Source organism: Protopterus annectens, chromosome 1.part0 (assembly GCF_019279795.1).
Source record: "Protopterus annectens isolate FY-2018-M chromosome 1.part0, PAN1.0, whole genome shotgun sequence".
NCBI lineage: Eukaryota > Metazoa > Chordata > Ceratodontiformes > Protopteridae > Protopterus > Protopterus annectens.
This window is the reverse complement of record NC_056725.1, coordinates 36,731,777-36,753,524: the sequence shown is the minus strand read 5'-3', so window position 1 is coordinate 36,753,524 and position 21,748 is coordinate 36,731,777. Positions and strand designations below refer to the sequence as shown.

The 21,748-nt window shown below is 43.4% G+C and overlaps 1 protein-coding gene across 3 annotated transcripts in view; it reads right to left on the bottom strand.

Annotated features, from left to right (window-relative positions):
- The window catches only part of CCHR1.PART0H19orf47 (chromosome chr1.part0 C19orf47 homolog), a 1,064,431-nt gene that overhangs the window by 335,103 nt on the left and 707,580 nt on the right, over window positions 1-21,748 (bottom strand). For all 3 annotated transcript variants that reach the window (XM_044081485.1, XM_044081402.1, XM_044081316.1), the window contains one exon: window positions 16,183-16,317. In XM_044081485.1, coding sequence (XP_043937420.1) covers window positions 16,183-16,317 — 135 coding nt within the window. The remainder of the gene's footprint in view (window positions 1-16,182; window positions 16,318-21,748) is intronic.

Sequence of the window (21,748 nt, the reverse complement as noted above, 5' to 3'; positions counted from 1 at the left end):
TGTTATTAGTTCCTCAGATATTTTGACTGGTTATGAAACAAAACATTTCTTTGCACACAGAGAATAACTTTGATTAAATCTTTTTCAGAATATTTGTGGCTTTCTGGAAATGCAGGAACTATATTTAAAAAGATTAATAATGGAGTAAAATGATGAGAGAGAAAAAAGAAAAAACATAGAACAAATCATTTGTTTTTAGTCTCTTCTTCTTCTCTGAAGTCTTCCACAAAGTTTCAGTTGCCAGTCTCTTTAATGAAGGACTAGCCCATTCCATTTCCTCTATTTTATCCAAAATCTTATTTTTTTTGATAAACAGTAAAGCAGAGTCTAAGTCATCAAAAATTTTAGGACCATCAGGAAGGAAGATTTTTAGCTTGGCAGGAAACAGAAGGTATGTTTTAAACTGTGCTTTTTTAAGCTCCCTTATTAGTGGCAGAAAAACTTTTCTTTTAGCTATTACCAAGGAAGAATAGTCATTGTCAAAACGCACAGCTGTCTCATTAATCTTAACAGGAGCTTTAGCCCAAGCAGATTTAAGAACCATCTCTTTATCAAAAGATGATAGAAATCTAACTATAACTGATCTAGGATAGTTTTTGTATGTGCTCTTTCGATACCAAAAGAGAATGCTTCTGGTAAGTCTAAAGTTTTAGGGAGCCATATTGTTAAAAAAGAAGTAATATTGTTACCTTCAATATTTTCTGGCAGTCCAAAAATCCTAATGTTATTGTGCCTAGATCTATTTTCCAGGTCATCCAGCTTTGTTTGTAAATGTGTATTTTGTTTCAGCAGAAACTCAATGTTGATTTCCTCTTCTTGGATTCTATTTTCCATGTCATTCACAGCTTCTTCTATGCCTGTCATCTGGATCTTCTGTTGCTGCAGGTCTATATGTAACAAGTCTATTTGTTTTGTAGTTTTTTCTATGAAGGTATCAATTTTAGTATCCATTTTATACATCTTAGCAGTAAGTTGCTGGATTATAGTTATCAGAGACTGAAGTTCTTTCTTGATGCTGGAGTCTTGAGAATTTGTCTTACTGGAACTCATTTCAGACTGATAAACTGACAGGAAAATTTCCAAAGTGATTTCTGACAGGAATATTGTTAAAATTTCCTTTCTTTTTAGATATAGTTCAAGAACTATATAAAACAAACATATTTAGAAAGAAAATTACTTCAAAAATTATTTTTTTAAGTAATTAATTCCTATCAGTGTAATGAAATTGGTGGAGCTGAAGAAATCTGCTGCTGTCCTGTGTTCATCCTTGGCCACGCCCCATTGTTAACTTTTTCTGACATCTGACTGGAGCAAGAAAAGTTTCCCCAACGGGGTACTTAGCTTTAATGAAGACTTCGGATCTGAAATTCGATTTCGAAAATCTCAGGAGTCGGCCGACCGGCACTTGAGAACTGCTTTTGCTTCGGGCACCACACAGAGAGAAAGACTGCAGAAAATGGCGTCGGCTGCATCTTTTATACCCCTGGTGCACTGACGTCAGGAAGAGGCGACAGCAACTGATGCTGGACCAGGACTTTGGAATTCAGGCCGACTGCAGGTAGCCTGCCGGCAGGATAACCCAAGTGTAATGACTGCAGCAGTGAAACACAATGATCATCATCCCTGCAATTTCCACAACCACTTCTTCCTTCCTCGTCGATTCCTAGAGAAGGTTCTCCGAGGAGTAGAGAAGCAGATCCCAATGGAAGAAGGTTTTACTACCCTGTTCACTTCTTATTCGTATTTCTTTAGCCTTCAGACCAAACAAGGTGGTATCAAAGCGGGTGTTAATGAAGGATGTCTTAAAACCTTCCGCAGAAAATCACTCAACTAAATCCAGGCATGTGGCATATGGCTATGCCAGTACCCCCTTCTGCTCAATCAGCTGCATATGAGAGCAGGTGCATGGAAACATTAGAAGTGGAGATAAGGTAGATAAGCTGGGATTCCAGAGTCGTCTGGACATCCACTGGCATGTTACCCAAAAAAAGAATTGCGGATCTCCTTGGTCAATTCTCTTTGTAATCGAATAGTGTGGGCAAGGTAGTTCAGTTCTCTCAGAGAGCAAGTCGCTGAAGCATATGTCTGTTTTTCAAACGTGTTCACACCTTGGGATTCCCTATTAGGGCAATGGACACAGGAACTCTTCAGAGAGTTCTTTCTTCATGGCTGCTGCTATGGCCATGTCATCTACAGGGGGGGGACCTTTACTCCAATGAGCTCAGTCTTTCAGTGCAGCTAAAATTGACTAATTTCTTAGGTACCAGCTCTGCTGTATCAGGTTCCTTCCAAACATACTCCACCAAGTCAATGAAAGTGTCAGCAGGGGGATCCTCCCAGGTAGTACAAGAGGCAGCTCCAAAAGCCTCCAGGAGAACAGATTCTTCCAAGGAAGGAGCATTGCATCTGTGGACCATCCCCCTGCCCTGTTTCACCAATTTTAGGATTTCACCAAGACAGACTTCTCCAAAGGAGAATCTTGGGGAGCCTTCCCTTTTATCCAAATTGTTGGCTAATGTGATGGATACTGGAGATATATCCAAATGCATCCATTTGTAAGTCTGTTTCTATGACTCTGTCATTGGGGAACATCTAGTGATAGGTCTGAATCAGACTGGGAGCTCAAGGAAAGAACTTCCCCAGGGTTCTTCGAATCTGGCTGTTCCTTTAGACAAGGGAGCAGATTCTACAACAGAATATGTTTGAGGTCGGACCAGATCTGAATAAGATGGAGGCATCTCTTCTCTCGACCTTGACAGGACCCTTTGGAAGGCCTCTAAAGCCATGGAAGAAATCAGTATTGACAAAGTCCCAAATCTCCACTCCATCCCGGTTCAGAGGCCGACATTGGAGTCAAGCAGTCTAAATCCAATATTCTAAGAGGATGGGACAGCTCTGACAGTTGAGAAGTCGACCCATCCCCCTAACACTGACTCTGAAGCTTTGGTTCAGGCTCTTGCCTTGACGCAACAAAGCTGGAGTCAATAGAGAGGACTGAGTAATAGTCAGGGCTGAAGTGGAAGGCACAATCAGCATCAACATTAGCGCTCTGGTGATACTGTGGTGTGAGGGCTTACATTTGTGAAGGTCAGACCTGCAACAAAGTCATCAGGGATGATCAATGACAATGTTCTTGAATATCAGGGGACCCACAACCGAAACTGCATTCAAAGGAATTTGCGATCCTGTCAGTGAAGGCTACAGTGAGACTCCTTGAAGAACAAGCACATCTGAAAGAAGCTACAGGGGATGCCTAGCTAGATGTCACAAAACTGAAGAATGGAGTCAAGGGCTAAATGGCTCTGGAGAAAAAAGTCAAGGCGCAGACTGTGAACAAATCCAGTGCTTTGGAACTTTTGGAGCTGAACCTGAGGAGGATGTGGATCCAGAGAATTTCCTGGGTCTCAATGCCAAAATATACAGACTCCACTTAGAAAGGCAAGATTTTCTCATATCTGGTTTCCTGGCCTCCTGCAGGACAGTGAGCACATCCTCACTGTAAAGGTGTCTGAAGGGGATCCAGTGCTTTGGAACTTTTGGAGCTGAACCTGAGGAGGATGTGGATCCAGAGAATTTTCTGGGTCTCAATGTCAAAATATACAGACTCCACTTAGAAAGGCAAGATTTTCTCATATCTGGTTTCCTGGCCTCCTGCAGGACAGTGAGCACATCCTCACTGTAAAGGTGTCTGAAGGGGATCAGAATCCTATCAGCCACAGGGTGAGCTGCAGCAACTGCCACTGTGGGTGGATTTGGGATCCCTTGTGCTGTGTGAGAAGGTCCACTCTGAGGGGTAACTTGTGGTGAATGCCCTTTGATAGTTATTGTAGTAGGGGAACCAATGCTGTCTTGGCCAATAGGGAGTCAACAACAAGATTTCTGGTCTGTCCTGCTGAATCTTCAGCAGGACCTTCTGTACAAGTGGAAGGGGGGGTGCATAGAGAAACTTCCCCTTCCAACAGATTGAGAAGGCATCTGTTGCCACTGCCTGAGGGTGTGGAAGCCTGGTGCTGAAGTAAGGAAGTTGCCTGTTGATGGAGGAGGCAAACGTCTATTTGAGGTTTACCCACAAGTGGAACAGGTCCAGGAAAACATCCTTGCGCAGCATCCATTCGTGGTAGTTTGTGATGGATCTGCTGAGTGTCTTTGCCTGGGCATTCTGCAGTGCAGAAATGTAGCCACCTGCAGGGTAACTCCCTGGGAGTTGGCCATTTCAGACACTAGGACACCTAGTCTGCAAAGTAAGACTTGGTCTCTCCTGTTTGTTGAGATATCACAGCACTGTATTGTCTGTAAAGATCTTTAGAGGTTCCTGTTGTAGATACGTTTGGAATGCTCAAAGGGCCAGGAGAACTGCCCTCATTTCCTGGACACTGATGTGGTTTTTTTTGTGTGGCTCTGGCCACATTCCCTGCACTTTCACATTACCCAGAGTTGCTCCCCAGCCCAAGTCTGAGGCATCTGTATGCATGATCTGTTTGGGTTGGGGTGGTTGGAGGGAAAGACCTGGGTTGAGGTTCACTTGCTTCAACCACCACCACTAGATTTCTAGTCTGAGGCAGGGTAGGAAGGGAACCCTGTTTTCCAAGACGTGCGAGTGCTGGGTCCAGACTGATGTTGGGTACCATTGCAACTTTCTCATATAGAGTTTTGTGAATGGTAACATGGGGATAATGGCTGCCATGTAGCCCAGGAGCCTGAGGTACTGCCTTACTGTCAAGTACTGTTGTCTGAAGGACCAGAAGTAGGTGTTCTGTCAAGCTTTCCACCTTTTGTTGGGGAAGGCAGGCTCTCATGATGTCTGTGCAAATCCTGTACCCCAGGAAGACTGTCTTGAAAAGGTTCTAGATGGGATTTGGGGAAGTTGATCTGAAATCCCAGGGACTGTAGGAGGAAAGTGGCAAGAAATGTTTTGTTGGAGGGTCTCCTTGCAGATTGCACAAGCAGGTCATCCAGATAGGGAAATATCTGGATTCCTTTTGTTCTGCAAAAGGCAATAACTGGAGCCAGACATTTGGTGAATATCCTAGGTGCACTGGAGAGCCCAAAGGGCAAGGCAGAGAACTGAAAGTGAGAAGGGCCCATGGAAAACCTCAGGTATTTCCTGAAACTGGGTTTGATGGGAATGTGAAGACAGGCATCCTTTATATCTAAGGTGGCCACGAATCCTCGGGGAAACAGTAGTGGGAACAGAGTTAAGGTCAACATCCTGGAAGTAGGAATGTGAAAAAAGAGGTTGAAAAGAGAAAGATCCAGGACTGTTCTCAAAGGACAGTCTTTTCTTGGGACTAGGAAAATCCTGGAGTAGAAACCTACTCCTTTTGCAGCCAGTGGCACTGTTTCGATGGTGCCTTGATCCAGCAGGGTTTGTAGTACTGGCTGCAATAGAGGTAGTTGCTGTTTTGGAGATTGTGGGATAACCTTTCACTTTGGGGGCATAAGCCAGGTCATAAAGCACCCGTTATGACTGAAAGGACCTATTTGTTTGATGTGATGGATGTCCACGCAGGGAGACAGTGAGAGACGGACAGACAGAAGGAGAGGGTGTGGGTTTCAGACAGGGCAGCCTCTGGCTAGAGGAGGAGGAAGTTCTAGCTGGATGGGGTTGCTTCCTGGTTGGTTCTTCCTAGATCTAATGGGAGCAGCAGGACAACAGCGCTTTCTACTAAAACTGAGTTTTAGCAGGGTAGTTCCTTTGGAATTTTAGGATGGGGAGACTAGCAGGTGTTTTAAATCCTGCATCTCTTTCCCCTTTTGCTGAAGTGACTTAAATAATCATCCACTTTAGTACCAAATAAAGAGGGGCATCAATCAGCTTTCCCCTAAAGTCATCTAGAATGGGTTGGAGACGTAGCCATGAGTATCTTCTCAAGGCAGATGCTGATGCTGCTAACCTAAGCTGAGGCTTCAGCAGCATCATAACTGCACAGAAGGGAAGACAGTGAAGCTTTGGCAGCAAAGTCTGGTGCATCAGGCAATTCCTTGGAGTCTTTCTCCAGAAGAGATTATGCATATTTAGCAATATGTGTCTTGTAGTTTGTAGCCTTGAAGGCCAGAGTAGCAGAAGTGTAAAATTTCTTACCCAGACGCTCAATGGTTTGGTTGTCTTTGTCAGCAGGGAGAATGGTGGTGGGGGGGCAGCAGTTTAGATGCCTGATCTGAGGATATGGAAATAGTGGCAGTGTGCGCTGGAGGACACTTTACAAGATGCTTGGCAGTTTCAGGAACTTTCTAAAATCTATCAGGCCTGTGTAGAGCAGGGGGTTGTGAATCCGGGTTCAAGGATGCTGAGGAGAAGGCATCCAGGAAGGCAGGCAGAATAGGAGGCACAGCAGTAGGGGTTGGGGAATCCCATCTGAATGAGGTCATACCACCTTTTTTGAAGCTCAATCATTTCAGAGGATTCCCACTTAAAATGGTCTTTCATCTTGGCAATGGTTTCCCCAAAGGTCAAATCCTCAGCTGGGGAGTCAGGGTCAACAGATTCTTCCTCTGGGGAGCCATACCCCAAGGTAAAAGGAAGCTGACAGGTATAGGAGAGTAATTCCTCAGATGAAGAATCAGAAAGATCCTCTTCTTCCCTCATGGATGGGTCAGATGTTTGCGGCCTTAGGCTCAGAGTAGGAGGAAGCATTGTAGAAGTCCCAGCAGTGGAGGCCGCAAGGTCATGGAGGCATTAAACAAACTTTGGCTGAAGGCCTGCCAATCTGGCATGCTTTCAGGAGAAGAAAAGATGCTTCCTCTTTTCCTTTCTCGGGAGGCCTGGTGGGCATATGAAGGGAGGCCTGTAATCAGGCGACTATAAGGAACTGGAGGGATCCGAATGACCTACCGGAATCGCTGGTTCCGACGGAGGGGGACTTCGGTAAAGCCTCAATGGACGTGCCTTCTGTGCAGGATTGTGAGGCTTCCATGGAGGTACCCACTAAATGCGAAGTGGTGGAGCCCGGATCCTCTACCAGGCTGAGGGTCAGACACAGGAGGCGCAGTGGTAGAGGTAGGCCTGGTAGTCTTGGCCTTTTTTGGTGGTTCGGCAGGTAGGTCAGTGGAACCCTCCATACCCAAGGCTACTTGCTTAAGTCATTGATTTTCTAGGTAGAGACTTAGCGCATGCAAACGGCTGTGCAAGGTTTTGGACACAAATGCCTGACAAAATGGAGCAGGCCTTGTAGTAGTGCGACCAACCTAAACAGAAGGGATACTGATCGTGGGCGTCCTTGTGGGTATCTGATGGCTCCACTTACACTTGCCCTTTCTGGATGACATGAACAGGCATCAATAAAATAAAATAACTGAAGGTTCCCCAACGGGGCACTTATCTGATTTCTCGTAGTCAGACAGCCAACACCAGATGTTTGGCTGGCGGCTGAATTTCTGAGGGCTAGTGCATGCAAACATCACTTTTATGGCTCACGTTGTGCTAGCCACATCAGATGTCCCACACACCATACAGTGACTGAAAACTTTTGTATACTGGCCAGCCATTCGAGAAGCAAGAGAAAACCCATATGTGATGAATACTGTAACATGGGAATAGGATAACATCAAGCATTCTCAGCACAAACACGCATCACAGACAGCACCTCACAATGAAACATACATCTAAGGGTAACACTGATTAAATTCTAAAGCCAATAAGGTAAACCTCCACAAAATACAATATCTTGATCATAGGTGACTCAATAGAGAGACACAGATGCACCATTCTTAGACTGTGCAGAGAAAGACTCACAATCAATGCTCAACAGTCATCAGGAGTCACTACATCATGCAAGCACCCTGGTCCTTACACTACAAGTACACACATGAGACAGTCATTGTACATTGGCGTGTAAGTGACTTGATATGTACCTCCTTTGACTATATGTAGAGAGACATGATAAAGTTATCTGAATGAGTCTGACACGGGCATTAACCTTGCCTTGATCAGCATTCTACCATCACCAAGAATGATGCCACTATACATAGAAAAGATTATGGATTTCAACAAATAGCTTACCTTCTGGTGCCATTCAAAGTGAGTACATTATGTATCAGCCTAGAAAGAAATGATAGACTGCCCCAACTGTTCTGACAACAGTGGCCTGCATTTACATTCCCCACCCCAAAATAAATCTTTGTCCACTCCATAGTGCCCTTCTTAGGCAATGTCAGCCTTTTAAAGTTGCCAGCATGACTAGAACTATAACACGTTCTGCCCCAAAGGTGAAGGCACTAAAAGCAGTGTTATGTCCATATTCTTTTTTTTTAAAGAAAGAAAAAAAAAAAACACCATCTCCAGTGTCAGACGAGATAATGACCTGGGACTCCCCTTATCATATTACAGCTAAACACTCACTCTGTACCCTGCCAGGCCCATAACTCCTAATTAACTCATAAGCAGTCTCTTATGTATTACGTCAAACACTATTCTCCTAGGACACACAACCCATCCATAAACTTGGGAGACTTAGACATCCTCAAACATGTATGCCCACAGATTTCTGGACTTCAGTATAAACTCCCTAAACCAGTCATTCTGCACCCCAACCAGGAGCAATAAAAATCATGGATTTGGTCCTTACCAATACGGGTCAGCTTTGCTCCCCACCAATTACCTCCTCCCCAGTTAAATCAGGCCACAACTCACTCACACTAACCATAAGATTGAAGCCTGAAGCATCTTCCAATGCCTTAGTATTCAGAGATTCTGCAAAAGCTAATCTACTAAAACTGAGAGATGATTTGGATAAAATCAAAAAGCCCCTACCATCTTTGACTATACTGCTTGTGCATAATCCTTTACAGCAAAATTTTATGCAAGTGCAAATAGTTGCTAGATCCACCAGACCCTCTCAGAAAAAATACAATGCTAAATTCAAAAACTCACACCTACAATAGAACCAAAACAAAAACAGTTTCTACAACAAAAATCACTGCATGCAAAAAATCTAATTCTCAAGATGACAAAAATGGTCTTGTTAAACTAAACAACTAACTATAGACCATGATCAAATTAACCAAAGCAAATCTGAGGTAAAAATAGCCACACAGGCAAAAGCACCACCTAAAAGCATTGTTCAATTTTGTTAAGAATCTCAGAAACAATATGTAGTGCTAATAGCAAATGATATCAAATACTTGAATGCATAGGTCATAGCCAACATATAAGCCAATAAATTTAGCTCAAACTTTGCCCGCCTTAACTCTCTCATCCAATATTTTCTCCACTGTGTAGTTTTATATACAGGTCAGGCATATTTTTACCAACCAAAGGAGAAGTTGTGGACAATAATAAAGAGCTGAAGGGATTTATCTGGGAGAGGAAAAGAGCAAGAGTTAAGTGGGATAAGTTGATCTTTACCTGATTTGAAGGGATATTTTAGAGCGACACGATTAAGCTTCACACACATAACAAAGGCAGAAGGTAATTCAAAGTGGAAAGGGATGAAGATGAATCAGGGAGGAAATTCAAGTAGTAAGGTAAAAGTGAGATTTTGGATGCAGATCCTTAAGGAGAAAGTACAGTTGTGTACACTTAACATAAATGTAGATTTTAGAGTGTATACACTGTTGCAGTCATTACATTTGGATTATCTGCTTGCAGGTTGCCGTCAGTCGGCCTGATTAACAAAGTCTTGGGTCCTGCGTCGGTTGCTTTCTCTTCTTCCGTGACGTCAGGTCGTCAGGGGTATAAAAACATGCAGCCGATGTCATTACATCAGTTTTTCTTGCCCCGGATGTCAGGTCCCCCCCCAATGGGAAGCAATTAAATCTATAAATATACAAGGTTATACCTCAAACAAAAAAGCAAACACACCAAAAAGCTTTTAAGCATTGAAAAGGAGAGAAGAGGTACAGCCAAATGAAGTCAGGGGGCTGGAGGGAGGGTAACCAGGACTGCAACAGTGAATACACTCGAACATCTACATTTATGGTAAGTGTACACACCTGTACTATGTTCTTCGTGTTTCACTGATGGTCATTACATTTGGGTAGATTCCCAAAGCTAAGGATGGGAGGGGGAATTAGGACCAGCTATAAGGCCCTGCAAAACTGCAGTGGCAAAGCCAGCTCTGTATTTAGACAACACTGGCAAATGGTAATGCTTGATGAAAGTATGTACAGAACTCCAGGTAGCAGCTTCTAGGATGTCATTGGTAGGTACGCCTCTGAGAAAGGCTGTAGAGGTAGATGCAGCGACTGTGGGAAAGGTTTTCCATGGTGCTTATAGCAGAAGTGAATGCAATGGCCTATCCATTCAGAGACAGTTTGCTTTGAAACAGCCTTCCCCGCTGTCCCTGCAGCAAATGCCACCAGCAGTTGATCAGATTTCCTTTGAGGTTTAGACACGTCCAAGTAGAATCTAAGTTGTCTGTGCACATCTAAGGAATGCAGTATCCATTCCCCTTTATTCTGTGGATTAGGAAAGAAGGTAGGCAAATGAAAGGACTGACTAAAGGCCACAATGGATACCACCTTTGGCATGAAAGAGGGATTGGTCCCGAGGGACACCCTGTCCGCATGAAAGATGATAAAAGGCTCCACTGCCATAAGGGCCTGTAATTCAGACACCCTTCTTGCTGAAGTGATGGCTAAAAGGGAAGCTGTTTTCCAAGAAAGGAATTTTAAATCTGTAGTGGCAGATAGCTCGAAAGAAGGAAGGGCGAGTTTCTCCAATACAAAGTTAAGGTCCCAGGCTGGAGTTGGAGCTCTCTTGGGTGGTCTGAAATTTTTGACCCCTCTGAGGAACTGCTTGGGCAGTGGAAGAGAGAAGAGGGGAGGTTCTGTGTTATAATGAGCTGAAATGGCTGAGGCGTGAATTTTTACTGAGGAAGAAGACAGGCCCTTGTGAAGCAGCTCAGTTAAGTATTGTAATATCTGAGGTAAATTGAGCACTGCTGTGCTCATCCCTTGAGATTGGATCCAGGCACAGAATCTTTTCCATTTTTCAGCATAAGATTTTCTATTATTAGGCCTCCTTGCCTCTAAAATGACATCCATCACTGGTTTATTGAGGGATGGTAAAGGAGAGCTTAGGTAATTAGCCAGGCTGCTAGGTTCCGTGTTTGAAGTTGAGGGTGCATAATCTGGTTCTCCTGCTGAGACAGCAGGGTAGGAGTCTGAGGCAGGTGCCATGGGGCCAACAGTGACACACTGCACAGGAGGGGGTACCAGTGTTGGTGTGGCCAGGCTGGTGCAATCAAAATCATCCTTGGTTTGTCTTGTTTGATCTTTAGTAGTACTTTGGAGAGCAAAGGCAGAGGAGGAAAGGCATAAATGGATAGGTTTTAAGGCCTTGCGCAAAATTTTTCCAATTGATACTTCTGGTGGGAGGCAAACAGGTCTATATCTGGGCTCCCCCATTTGCTTGTCAACATGTTGAAAATCCTTGGTTCCAGTTTCCACTTGTGTGGGTCCATGAGGGTTCTACTTAGTCCATCTGCCAGTGTACTTAGTTTTCCTGGCAGGAATTGAGCTTGCAGATGTACTTGGTAGCTCAAGGCTGTGTTCCATAATGCCATGGCTAGTCTGCAGAGGGGGGTAAGAATGTGTACCCCCCTGCTTGTTTATGTAGTACATAACAGTGGTGTTGTCCGTCTTTACCATTAATTGTCCTGGAAGAATGTGGTCTTTGAAGGCTGTCCGGGCATTCTTTATGATTGATTTGAAGGTGCATTTGAATTGGGTTCCATTTGCCCTGAATACACTTCCCTGCCAGGTGTGCCCCCCACCCCATGCATTGTCTGATGTGTCTGTTAGGGTTTGGGGGGCAGGAGGTAATGTGTATGGTAGTCCCTTGTTTTGGTGGCAGATCTCTGCCAACCAAAGGAACTCTAGGCGTAGACAAGGAATGATAGGAATCATTGCTTCTAGATCCTGAGAATGTTGACACCATAGGCTTTTTAGATACCATTGTAGTTTCCTCATATGCAGTCTTGCATATGGAATTAGAAGAATGCAGAAGGCCATGAACCCCAAGGCTTGTAGTATTTGCCTTGCAGATAGCAGGGTTTTTGTGACCACTTGAAGTAGGTTGTCAAGTGAATTTGTTTCTCTGGCATGAGGAAAGCCATCTGGGAGTTGTATTCAAGCTTGCTCCCAGGAATATAATTTGACAAGGCCAACTGAATAGCCCCTATGCTTTGAGAGAGAGAGAGAGAGAGAGTGTACTTGCTTTTGGGCCTTTGCCCACTGCTTTGGATGTAGATCCGGCCAACCGCTGGAGTTGGTGACGTGTGGAAGTGAAATCTGTATCCTTGGCACACTATATTTAAAACCCATTTGTTTTGGGTAATGAGTCCCCAGTTCTTTGCATGAAGTGCAATCTTTCCCCCCAATGGGGCAGTCAGTTGAGAAGTGCTTTGAAGTTTTAAAAAGAAGTCAGTCAGTTTAACATAGTGGGAGTTTTATTACTCCCAAATTTGGAAGTGGAGGCCCCCCACTGTTTAGTCTTGTGTCCCCTGGGACTGAAGCCTGGGTGCTCTGCTGGATCTGGGTTTGGACTGAAGGTCTGGAAGAGGTGGGACAGGACCAATTCTTAGAAGGCCAATGCCTACTAAATCTTGGAGGTTGTACCTGTAAAAAATCTTTAACAGTTTGCATAGATTTAGCTTTTTCCTCCATCTTTTTAAGAACAACTTCTGCCTTGTTGCCAATTTTAAGGGAGCATCCAGTAATTTTGCTTTAACATAATATGGCAAGGATTGCTCCTTAAGCCAAGCATGCCTTCTAAGTACAGTTGCAGTTACCACAGCCCTGCAAGATGCCTCTAGTGAATCAAAACCACAGTGCAATGTATGTTTACCAACTTGTTCAGCAGAATCCATAAAAATCTTCAAAATCCTTATTTTTAGCACATCAGGAATCAACATCATTTTCTGTTTAAGCAATCCAATAACATGCAGCTGATACTTTAACATATGAAGCTGGCAATTCAAGGCCCTAATGGCCAAAGTTGCAGAAGTGTATACCTTATTACCCCATCTATCCAGCGCCCTGGAGTCTTTATCAGAGGGGGTAGGATTTTTGGCAGTAGTAGCTTTAATGCCCTTGGGTCCCTGTGAAATGGTTTCAGGATCCGCAGTAGGATTTTTGCAAAGGAACTTGCGAGAGTCAGGAACCCTGTAATACCCATCAGGTTTTCTGGAAGCAAGAGGTAGAGAGTCAGGTGCCATTCTACATTCCGAAAAGGCATCATCAACAATGTCCAGTACAGGAGGTATAGCTAAAGGCCTGTGCTGGGGCAGGAGTAAGAAATCCCTAAGCCTCTTTTTAGAATCAGAGAAATCCTGACTTTCCCAACGAAAAAGCTCCCTGAGAGTATGCAAGGTTTCACCAAGAGAGAAATCCTCTGGGGGGAAGCAGAGGGAATAGTCCTCCGCATCAGAATCCTCATAGGTAAATAAGGGTAAATCCTGGACAGAGGAAACAGAAATTTCAGAATCCTGGTCAGAACTATCAAAAGCAAACTCAGTCCTAGGTCTCTCTCTTGGCTTCCCCTGACTAAAGTAATAAGGACTTCAGTCATTCTTATTTGTTCTTTAGGCATAGAGACCTGACCATGTAGTCTGGCCGTCGGTTTTCTAGGCATGGTTCCAGTTTTAGGCCTTGAAGAAGATGGCGCCGGTTTAATATGCAAGTCAGTAGGCCTGAATACACCTGCAAAAGCCGGTGCCTGCACAGCGGCTCCAGACCCATCCAAGGTAGAGACATCCGCAGGTTCCACAGTTGAAGCATCTCGCAGCATACCAGACTCCAAATGGGTCTCAGTAGAGGCCTGCAAATCTGAAGTAGCGGGTATAAGGTGCTGCGAAAGCACCTCACTGAGTACCGGCGAACTGGAAGGCCTGTCTCTGTCTATCTTTGCGCTTCTTCGGAATGTCGGTAGTCAGATGGCTTACTGAAGACATATCAGGATAATTGAACAGAGCACCAAAAAATTTATTAGCACAAATATACAGACGACGGATAGTTCGTGGTTTAAATAAAGCACAAAACCGACATCGAGGTACGTTGTGGTCAAGGCCTAGGAATACAGTACAAATGAAAATCTTTATGAGGTATTTGCTTTCCACAAAAAATGCAATTATTTACTTTTACTAACATCGCTTTAGAGCAAGAAAAAGTTTCCCCAACGGGGTACTTAGCTTTTAGTTGAAGACTTCAGCTCTGAAACTCGAAAACGAAAATTTCAGGAGTCAGCCGACCGGTACTTGCGAACTGCTTCTGCTTTGGGCACCGCACGGCAAGAAAGACTGATGTAATGACATTGGCTGCATGTTTTATACCCTGACGACCTGACATCACGGAAGAAGAGACAGCAACAGACGCAGGACCCAAGACTTTGTTAATCAGGCCGACTGAAGGCTACCTGCAAGCAGATAACCCAAATGTAATGACTGCAACAGTGAAAAATGAACATCAGCTACTGCCATACAAATTATTATATTAAGTACTAGAAAGTACTCTAAGAACTAAGCTAACATGAGAATGGAGAAAGGAGATTTCGCTGATAGTGAAGACTGCAAGTAGGGTTACACAGACTATGCAAGAAGGGGCTGGAATTTACTGGAAAAAACTGACAAAGGAACCAAGTTACTGGGAGCAAATAACTAGAAGTAAAGGTATCAGGAAGGATGAAGCCAAGAAGATATTTGGACTGGCAGCTACAGACTGCCCTCCCTAGCAGGGACTGATATCAGAGTAGAGGCAAAGAGAAAGGGATAGGGGGATCCCCAAGTGAAAGACCTGCTCTGGTAGAGTTTTTAGTTAAATTTAGAACATAAACTACTGTTAAAGTGATAATCAGTAGAGAATATATATCTCACAATGACTATAAGCAATTTACAAGGGAAAAATGAGAAGACATATGTATGCCTCCCAAGTGTACAACAAATTCCAGAAGGTTTAGGACTTTTACTTGGAAGTGTTTGCATAGGTATTTTTTTACCAAGACAGACTTAAATGACTTTTTTTCTCAGACAGATCACAAATGTCGGAGGTGTTATGGAGAAGAAAGAGGCAGCTGGGAAGATGAGTTTACAGGTTTTAAAAATTCCCTACCTGGCCCTTTGTCAGAAATATTGGGTGATCAAAAAGGTGTAACCAAAGAAATTATTATTTTGAGTTGGGACACAGGATCTGAACTGCCTAGACACAATACGATCTTAAATTCAATTCAGGTGGCTGCCAAAACAACAATCATTAGAAAATGGAAATCAAAGTCTAAACCAACTGCACTGGAATACTGAATATTTTAACAGAGATAAAAGAATTATGTGGAATCGCTGGAAATGGAAAAAGCAAATTACATAGAAATAAATGGAAATTGTGGAAAAAAATACATGCAGAATAATGTTCAGGAGGAAGAGAAACTTTTAAGGAAAGGCAGGAATTGAGCAATTTAAGTGATTGTTGGACCTACAGTTATAAAAAAAGAGCACAGGTTATATATAACGTATGTAACTGGAAACATGTTAATATGTTTTTTTCTTTTATATAAATGTATGTTAGTTATTCCTTTATCAGTTGGGGGCATCAATTTCATCCTTCAAAGCCAATGACATGACCTCTACCTACAAATGGCAATCTTCATATACATGTTGGCCAATGCAAACTTCATCGCAGCACACACACACAGAACTACATGTGTCCACTTACACTGATAAGAGGTAATTTGGAATCTGCCCAAACCCTCATTAATAAGCTTCTTTATAGACGGACTTTACAGTGAACTCGGTCACACTGAGATCAAGTCTTTTAGAATCGGGGCAAACTTACACAGAGAGCAAATCTTTTGGAATCATCTTCAGATAGGCACATTTACAGCTACCTGGCTTAGTAATAGAGAGACTAGCCTCATCCAAATCTTGCAAACGACCACATTTCTTAAACACATTTTAGGGTGTAAAAAGAAGGCTTGGGAAACTTCAATACAGAGTAGAGTTGGGCTATTAACTTAAAGCAATTTCGTGTATACCCTCTAACTACTACTTTTCTGCACATGACAGCCTGCAAATCTTAAATCCTCTTAGCAGAGGTGACAGCCACCAAAAAGGCAGTCTTCCAGTTACAATTTAACAAACTTTCACTTGATCAACACTACATCTCTATCAACCAAACATCTAGCAATTTTACGATGACATACAGTAAAAGACAATGGACATTTTTCAGTTTCTTGAATTGCTCTCTCATATGTACCTGTTTCAGCATTTTTGGTTGCCATTTTATTAGAAACTGTAACCGAAATTTTAGATGTACCAGTATCAGGCCTCCGAGAAGGTGTAAATGATGGCAAATCTCTGCTTAAACTGCTAGTAATCATTCTTGCTGCCGCTGTAAAAGTAAACAAAATACTAGTTACTATCACTTAAAGAAGCAAGACCTTGTTAAGAAATACATAACAGTTCAGAAAATGTGACCCAAATGACATGTAATGTGCATCAGAAGTCTCAAGGACACAGACTTGAGGACCCTAACATTAAAACCCTGAAAAAAGGAGGAACAACCAAACTTTCCTTAAACATTACAGAAAAACAGAAAACTCCTAAAAGAAAACTCAGCCAAGATGCAAGGTAGTGTCTTAAGCATAGGAAATTAATGCCTCACAGAAAGGGACTGGAGAAAATGTACCTTATATTTTAGATGTTGGAGCATATTCACTGGTACAGTCATGCATCTGAGATTCCTGCATATAGGGAACCTGAAGGCTAGCCTGACTTTCAGAACTCTATCTTCCCCCTTCTGGCTTTGGACAAATCCCTCCTACTCAAACATTAGAATGTCTGTAGTATAAGAGAAGTGTCAAGTGATGCCATTTTCAGAGGTTTCTTGCCTTGTCTGAATTAGGAGGCTTGTGCCAAAGCTTCAGAGTGCAAGAGGATATGGGGAAGTCATCCACAGGAAGCAGTGACTCAACTGCAAATCTCCATCTACCTCTCAGGCTGCAGGCAAGTCCAGTGGAAGGAGGATGTTTGGAAATGGGTACAGAGGGAAGGTAGGTGTTAAGGGACTAGGATACCCTACTCAATTCCTGGGTGTCCAAGGTTTGCGTGTGGTGTGGGGGTGGGGTTAAAACAGGACAGGGAACTGCAGCAGTAAATATACTCCAACATCTACAAATATAGAAACTTCTCAGTATAACATACTGCATTCAACACATTATTCACTGCTGCAGTTATGACATCTAGAAAGACTCCCAGAGCTCAAAGTCCAGTGAGTGGGCTGGCAATGAGTAGGTTACAGAGAGTAGAACATGAAGGATGACCATAGTAAACCCTGCCCTGTGATGCAAAAAAAGACGTTATGTTCTTACCATAAAGTTTCATCCATGTTGTCCAACTTCATTCGATTAACCTGAGGGACTCAGTTCTGACACTCGGAACTGACCGGGCCACCTTCTTACAGCTTCAGACTCCAAACTTGAGCTCCTCCTACCTACCCATAATGCCCCGCTCCCCCCACATTATTTCAGATCGAGTTTGCCAACAAGAACGTAGTGTCCCCTAAAACACTAACTGTAACACAAAAATAAAGAGATTAAAATATAAATATCTTCCAATAACATATCAGGAACTCAACCAAAGGAATAGAATTCCTGGAAACTTCTACCAGGCTTCCTGAATAAACTCTGGATAGGGTGAAGGGGGTTGAGGAGGTTAACGGAATGAAGTTGGACAACACAAGTGGAATGTTATGGTAAGAATATAACGTCTTTACCTGAAGATGTCCACTTCATTCCATTAACCTATGGGACAGAGTCCCCAGCTACCATAATCCAGGATGGCTAAGGAAGGATATTCTGGAGTACAGCAAAACCAGAAGCACTTCTACTCCTGGATATAATGTCCAATTTGTAATGATTGACAAAGGTATGGGGGTTTGACCAAGCAGCAGCAGCACAAATGTCCTCAATAGAAACTCTGGACCAAAAAGCTTGAGACGTGGCCATAGACCTTGTAGAATGCACCCTTATACTGGAGCTGGTAAGGGAACACCTTTAGAAGAGTAAATAAACATAATACAATCCTTCAACAATCTGGCCAAGAAAACTTTGGTCACTGCCTTACCTTTTTCAGTGTTCAGAAAAGAATAAAGTGATCATACTTCCTGAATGATTTACTTCTATGGATGTAAAAACGAAGTTGTCTATGCACATCAAGCATGTGTAAAGTGTATTCGCCTTTGTTCTGAAATTGAGGAAAGAAACCTGGAAGATTAACTGACTGACTGGCTAATGTGTCTCTTTGGCCACCTTGGGTAAATAGAAGAATTCATACGTAGGTATCTCTGCCTTTATGAAAACAGAGTATGGAAGTCCAGGAAGACATCAAAAGAAAAAAAAAAGGAGTGCAGGAAGTGGGAGACAGAAAAGACTGACCAGGCTAGGAAGGACTACTGGTTGACTACGAACAAAGTTGCAGTAACAAAGAATAGGGCATCAGAGGCACTGTACCAACTTCTGGAAAGTAAGGGGCACAAATATACTATATCAGGTTGCAAGGCAAATTTAGAAAGATAAAGACGATAGACACCCTTCATAAGGGATGCCAGCAACAACCTGCTCACCAGCCAGAGGACATCAAAGGCAGATGTTAGGGGTATTTCCAGCAACTTCTGAATGAAGAAAACCCCACAGAAGCTGTACTGCCCCAGAAACAGCCTATGATGAGAGAAGAGGAGGAGCCCACCCTAGAAGAAGTACGAACAGCACTAAGGAAGATGAAGTCAAGGAAATAAGCAGACTCAGATGAAGTCACAGCAGATATGACAAAGATGCTGGTTGAGCTGGGGGAGAAATGGCTCTTGAGGGTATTAATAGCAGTGTGGAGAAAAAGGCGTATCCTAGATGACTGGAGAATAAGCATACTCGTGCCAGTGTACAAGAACAAAGGGGACTTCCACAAATGTGAGCAGTACAGAGCCATCAAACTCCTATCACACTGCATGAAAGTTCTGGAGAGGGTGACAGATATGCACAGTAGTAGAATGTAAGATGGGAGATGAGCAGTTTGGATTCAGATCACAATGCAGCACAACTGACCAGATGTTTGCAATGAGACCGACACTTGAGAAGAAACTAAAGATGAGAAGAGAGTCCAAATGGGCATTCCTACACTTGGAGAAAGCATATGACAAGGTCTCAAGAAAGCTGATCTGGGCAGTACTGTGGTGTTTTGAAGTCCCAGAAACATTGGAAGAATTAGTGCATGCTATGTACAAGGACCCAATGACAAGTACAGACAGTGTTCAGCTTCATAGAGAGGTTCCCAGTGGCTGTGGATGTACATCAGAGTTCAGCTCTCAGCCCACTGCTGTTCATACTGGTGATGGACTACATCAGCAAACAGATTGGAGGGAATGGATCAACAAAGCTGCTGTATGCAGATTATGTAGCAGTACAGGCAGACTCTGAACTAGAACTTCAGCAAAGGACAGGAGAATGGAATGCAAATCTGAAGGCACATAGAATGAAACTAAGTACAGATAAGGCGGTGGTAATGGCAGCAAATTGGGGAAATCAGAAGAAGCTGAGAATAGAGATAGAAGGGAAGATAGTGGAACAGGTAAAGAGCTTCAAGTATCTGGGATGAGGAGTTGAGGAGAAGGGTAGTCTGAATGAAGAGGTCAAAGCTAGAATCAGAGGGGCTGCAGCCAACTGGCATAGAGTATCAGGTGTAGTCTGACAGAAGAATGACAAAGAAGCTGAAAAGTAAGGTGTACATGACAGTGGCGAGACCAGTACTACTGTATGGTACAGACACCTAGGCAGTAAAGGCAGAACAGTTGAAGAAGCTAGAGGTGATGGAAATGAAGTGCCTGAGAAAGGTGATAGGATGCACACTGTGGGACAAACAAAGAAATGAGGACATAATTGCAAAAGCCAAAATAACTCCAATTGCAGAAAAGATCAAAGAAAACAGATTACGGTGGTTTGGGTACATGTGTAGAAAAGCAGAAGACAATCTGGTGAGGAAGATTTGGGACAGACAGGAAGAAGGTAAGAGGAAGTAAGGACGTCCAGCAAAGAGGTGGCTGGATTGTGTGAAAGATGATCTGTGACGTCAGACATAAGTGTTGAAGAAGGCAGGAGTGTGGCACTAAATCGAGAGAGCTGGCGACAGTTAACACGATACCCCGACCCCATGTAGAAAAATGGGAAAGGGGGGGCTGATGACGATGAATAAGTATGGAAATTCTGCAGAAATCTGCAGTTCAGACACTCTCCTGGCCGAGGTAATCACTACTAGGAAAAGAGTTTTCCAGGAAAGGAAACTGAGATCTACAGTAGCCGAAGTTACAAATGGGGGATGGACCAAGGCTTGTAAAATCATTGTAAAATCCCAAGGAGGCGTAGGGTCCTCGACAGGAGGCTGTAGCAGAAAGGTGCCCCTAAGAAAAGCCGTACATAACTTAGAAGAGGCTAAAGATGCTGAGTCAAAACCAAAGTGGAAGCTAGAAAAGGCAGCAAGCTGTACGTTGACTGTAGAATGACTAGCACCTTCCTTGAAAAGGGAAGCCAAAAAGTCTAGAACTACTGAAAATGGTGTTGTAAAAGGATCCATCTGAATCTGTTCCACCCAAAGGAAGAATCTTTTCCACTTACTTTTGTAAATCTTGCAAGTTGAAGCCCCATGTGATGAAATCAAAATTTCCTAGACTGGAGAAGACAGCCTGGGAGATCTAGCCAGCATCAGAAATGAAGAAACTACTTGGTTAATTTCAGGGCCTGAATGTTGGGATGTGGATGCCCCGAGTGATGAGACAATAGATCTGGACTTGGATCCAACTTCATCAAGAAGCAAACCAGATAAGACCAAAGAAAGCTGAACCAGGTTTGTAGAGGACAAAAAGAAGCAAGGATCACTTTGCTTCGCAACTTGAGAGCTTTCTGTTGGAACTTGGGAATAGAGGAAAGGGATATAGTAGACCGGAAGGCCAAGCATGAACCAATGCATCCCTGGGAGACTGTCCCTGAGGAGGGATCAAAGCAAAATACTTGCTGTATTTGCTGTTGAGGGGGAACACAAAAAGGCTGCAGTAAGGATAACCTCATTTCTGGAAGACTGCATCTGTCATTCATGAGGCATCAGCAGCACTCTGCTGAGTCTGTCTGCTAGAATGTTGGATTCCCCTGGAATGTTCATAGGTTCATAGGTTCATACTAGGCTATCTGCCCAAGGGCATTTACAAGCCTAGCCCATAGTTTTGTGGCTTACGCCACCCCTTTAGTATGGGGAACTATACCCATTATTTTGCTGTGCCTCTGTCGAGCAGTGACACTGAGGTAATCCCTGGGGTATATCTGCGATCTCCCATCCATTGGTCAAGATTTCTCTTGAACAAGGCCAGCGAGGTGCTCTGCCTCACATATACCGGGATTTTGTTCCACAGCATAGGGAGTCTTTGGGTGATGAATCTATCCTCCAGCACGTCCTATTAATAGCCGTGTCGAGGTTTAAGTCTCCGCCCTTGTGGCTCTGATGGATCTAGATTTTTTGAGGTGAAGCATATTCATCAAATCTGGGTTTGACATGGCCTTGTATGTTAGGCAAAGGTCACCTCTGAGCAAGCGGTAAGCGACTGAATAGAGCTGGAGTTCTTTCAGTCGGGCAGCATAGGACAGATTTTGAGACCCTTTATCCTTTTGGTGAGGAACTTTTGGGGCCTCTCCAGCTGCTGCAAGTGTCGGGTCAGATACATTCAATGGGGCATTGTACTCAATCATTGGTCTGATGAGTGATGAGTAGAGGAGACAATGACCTCC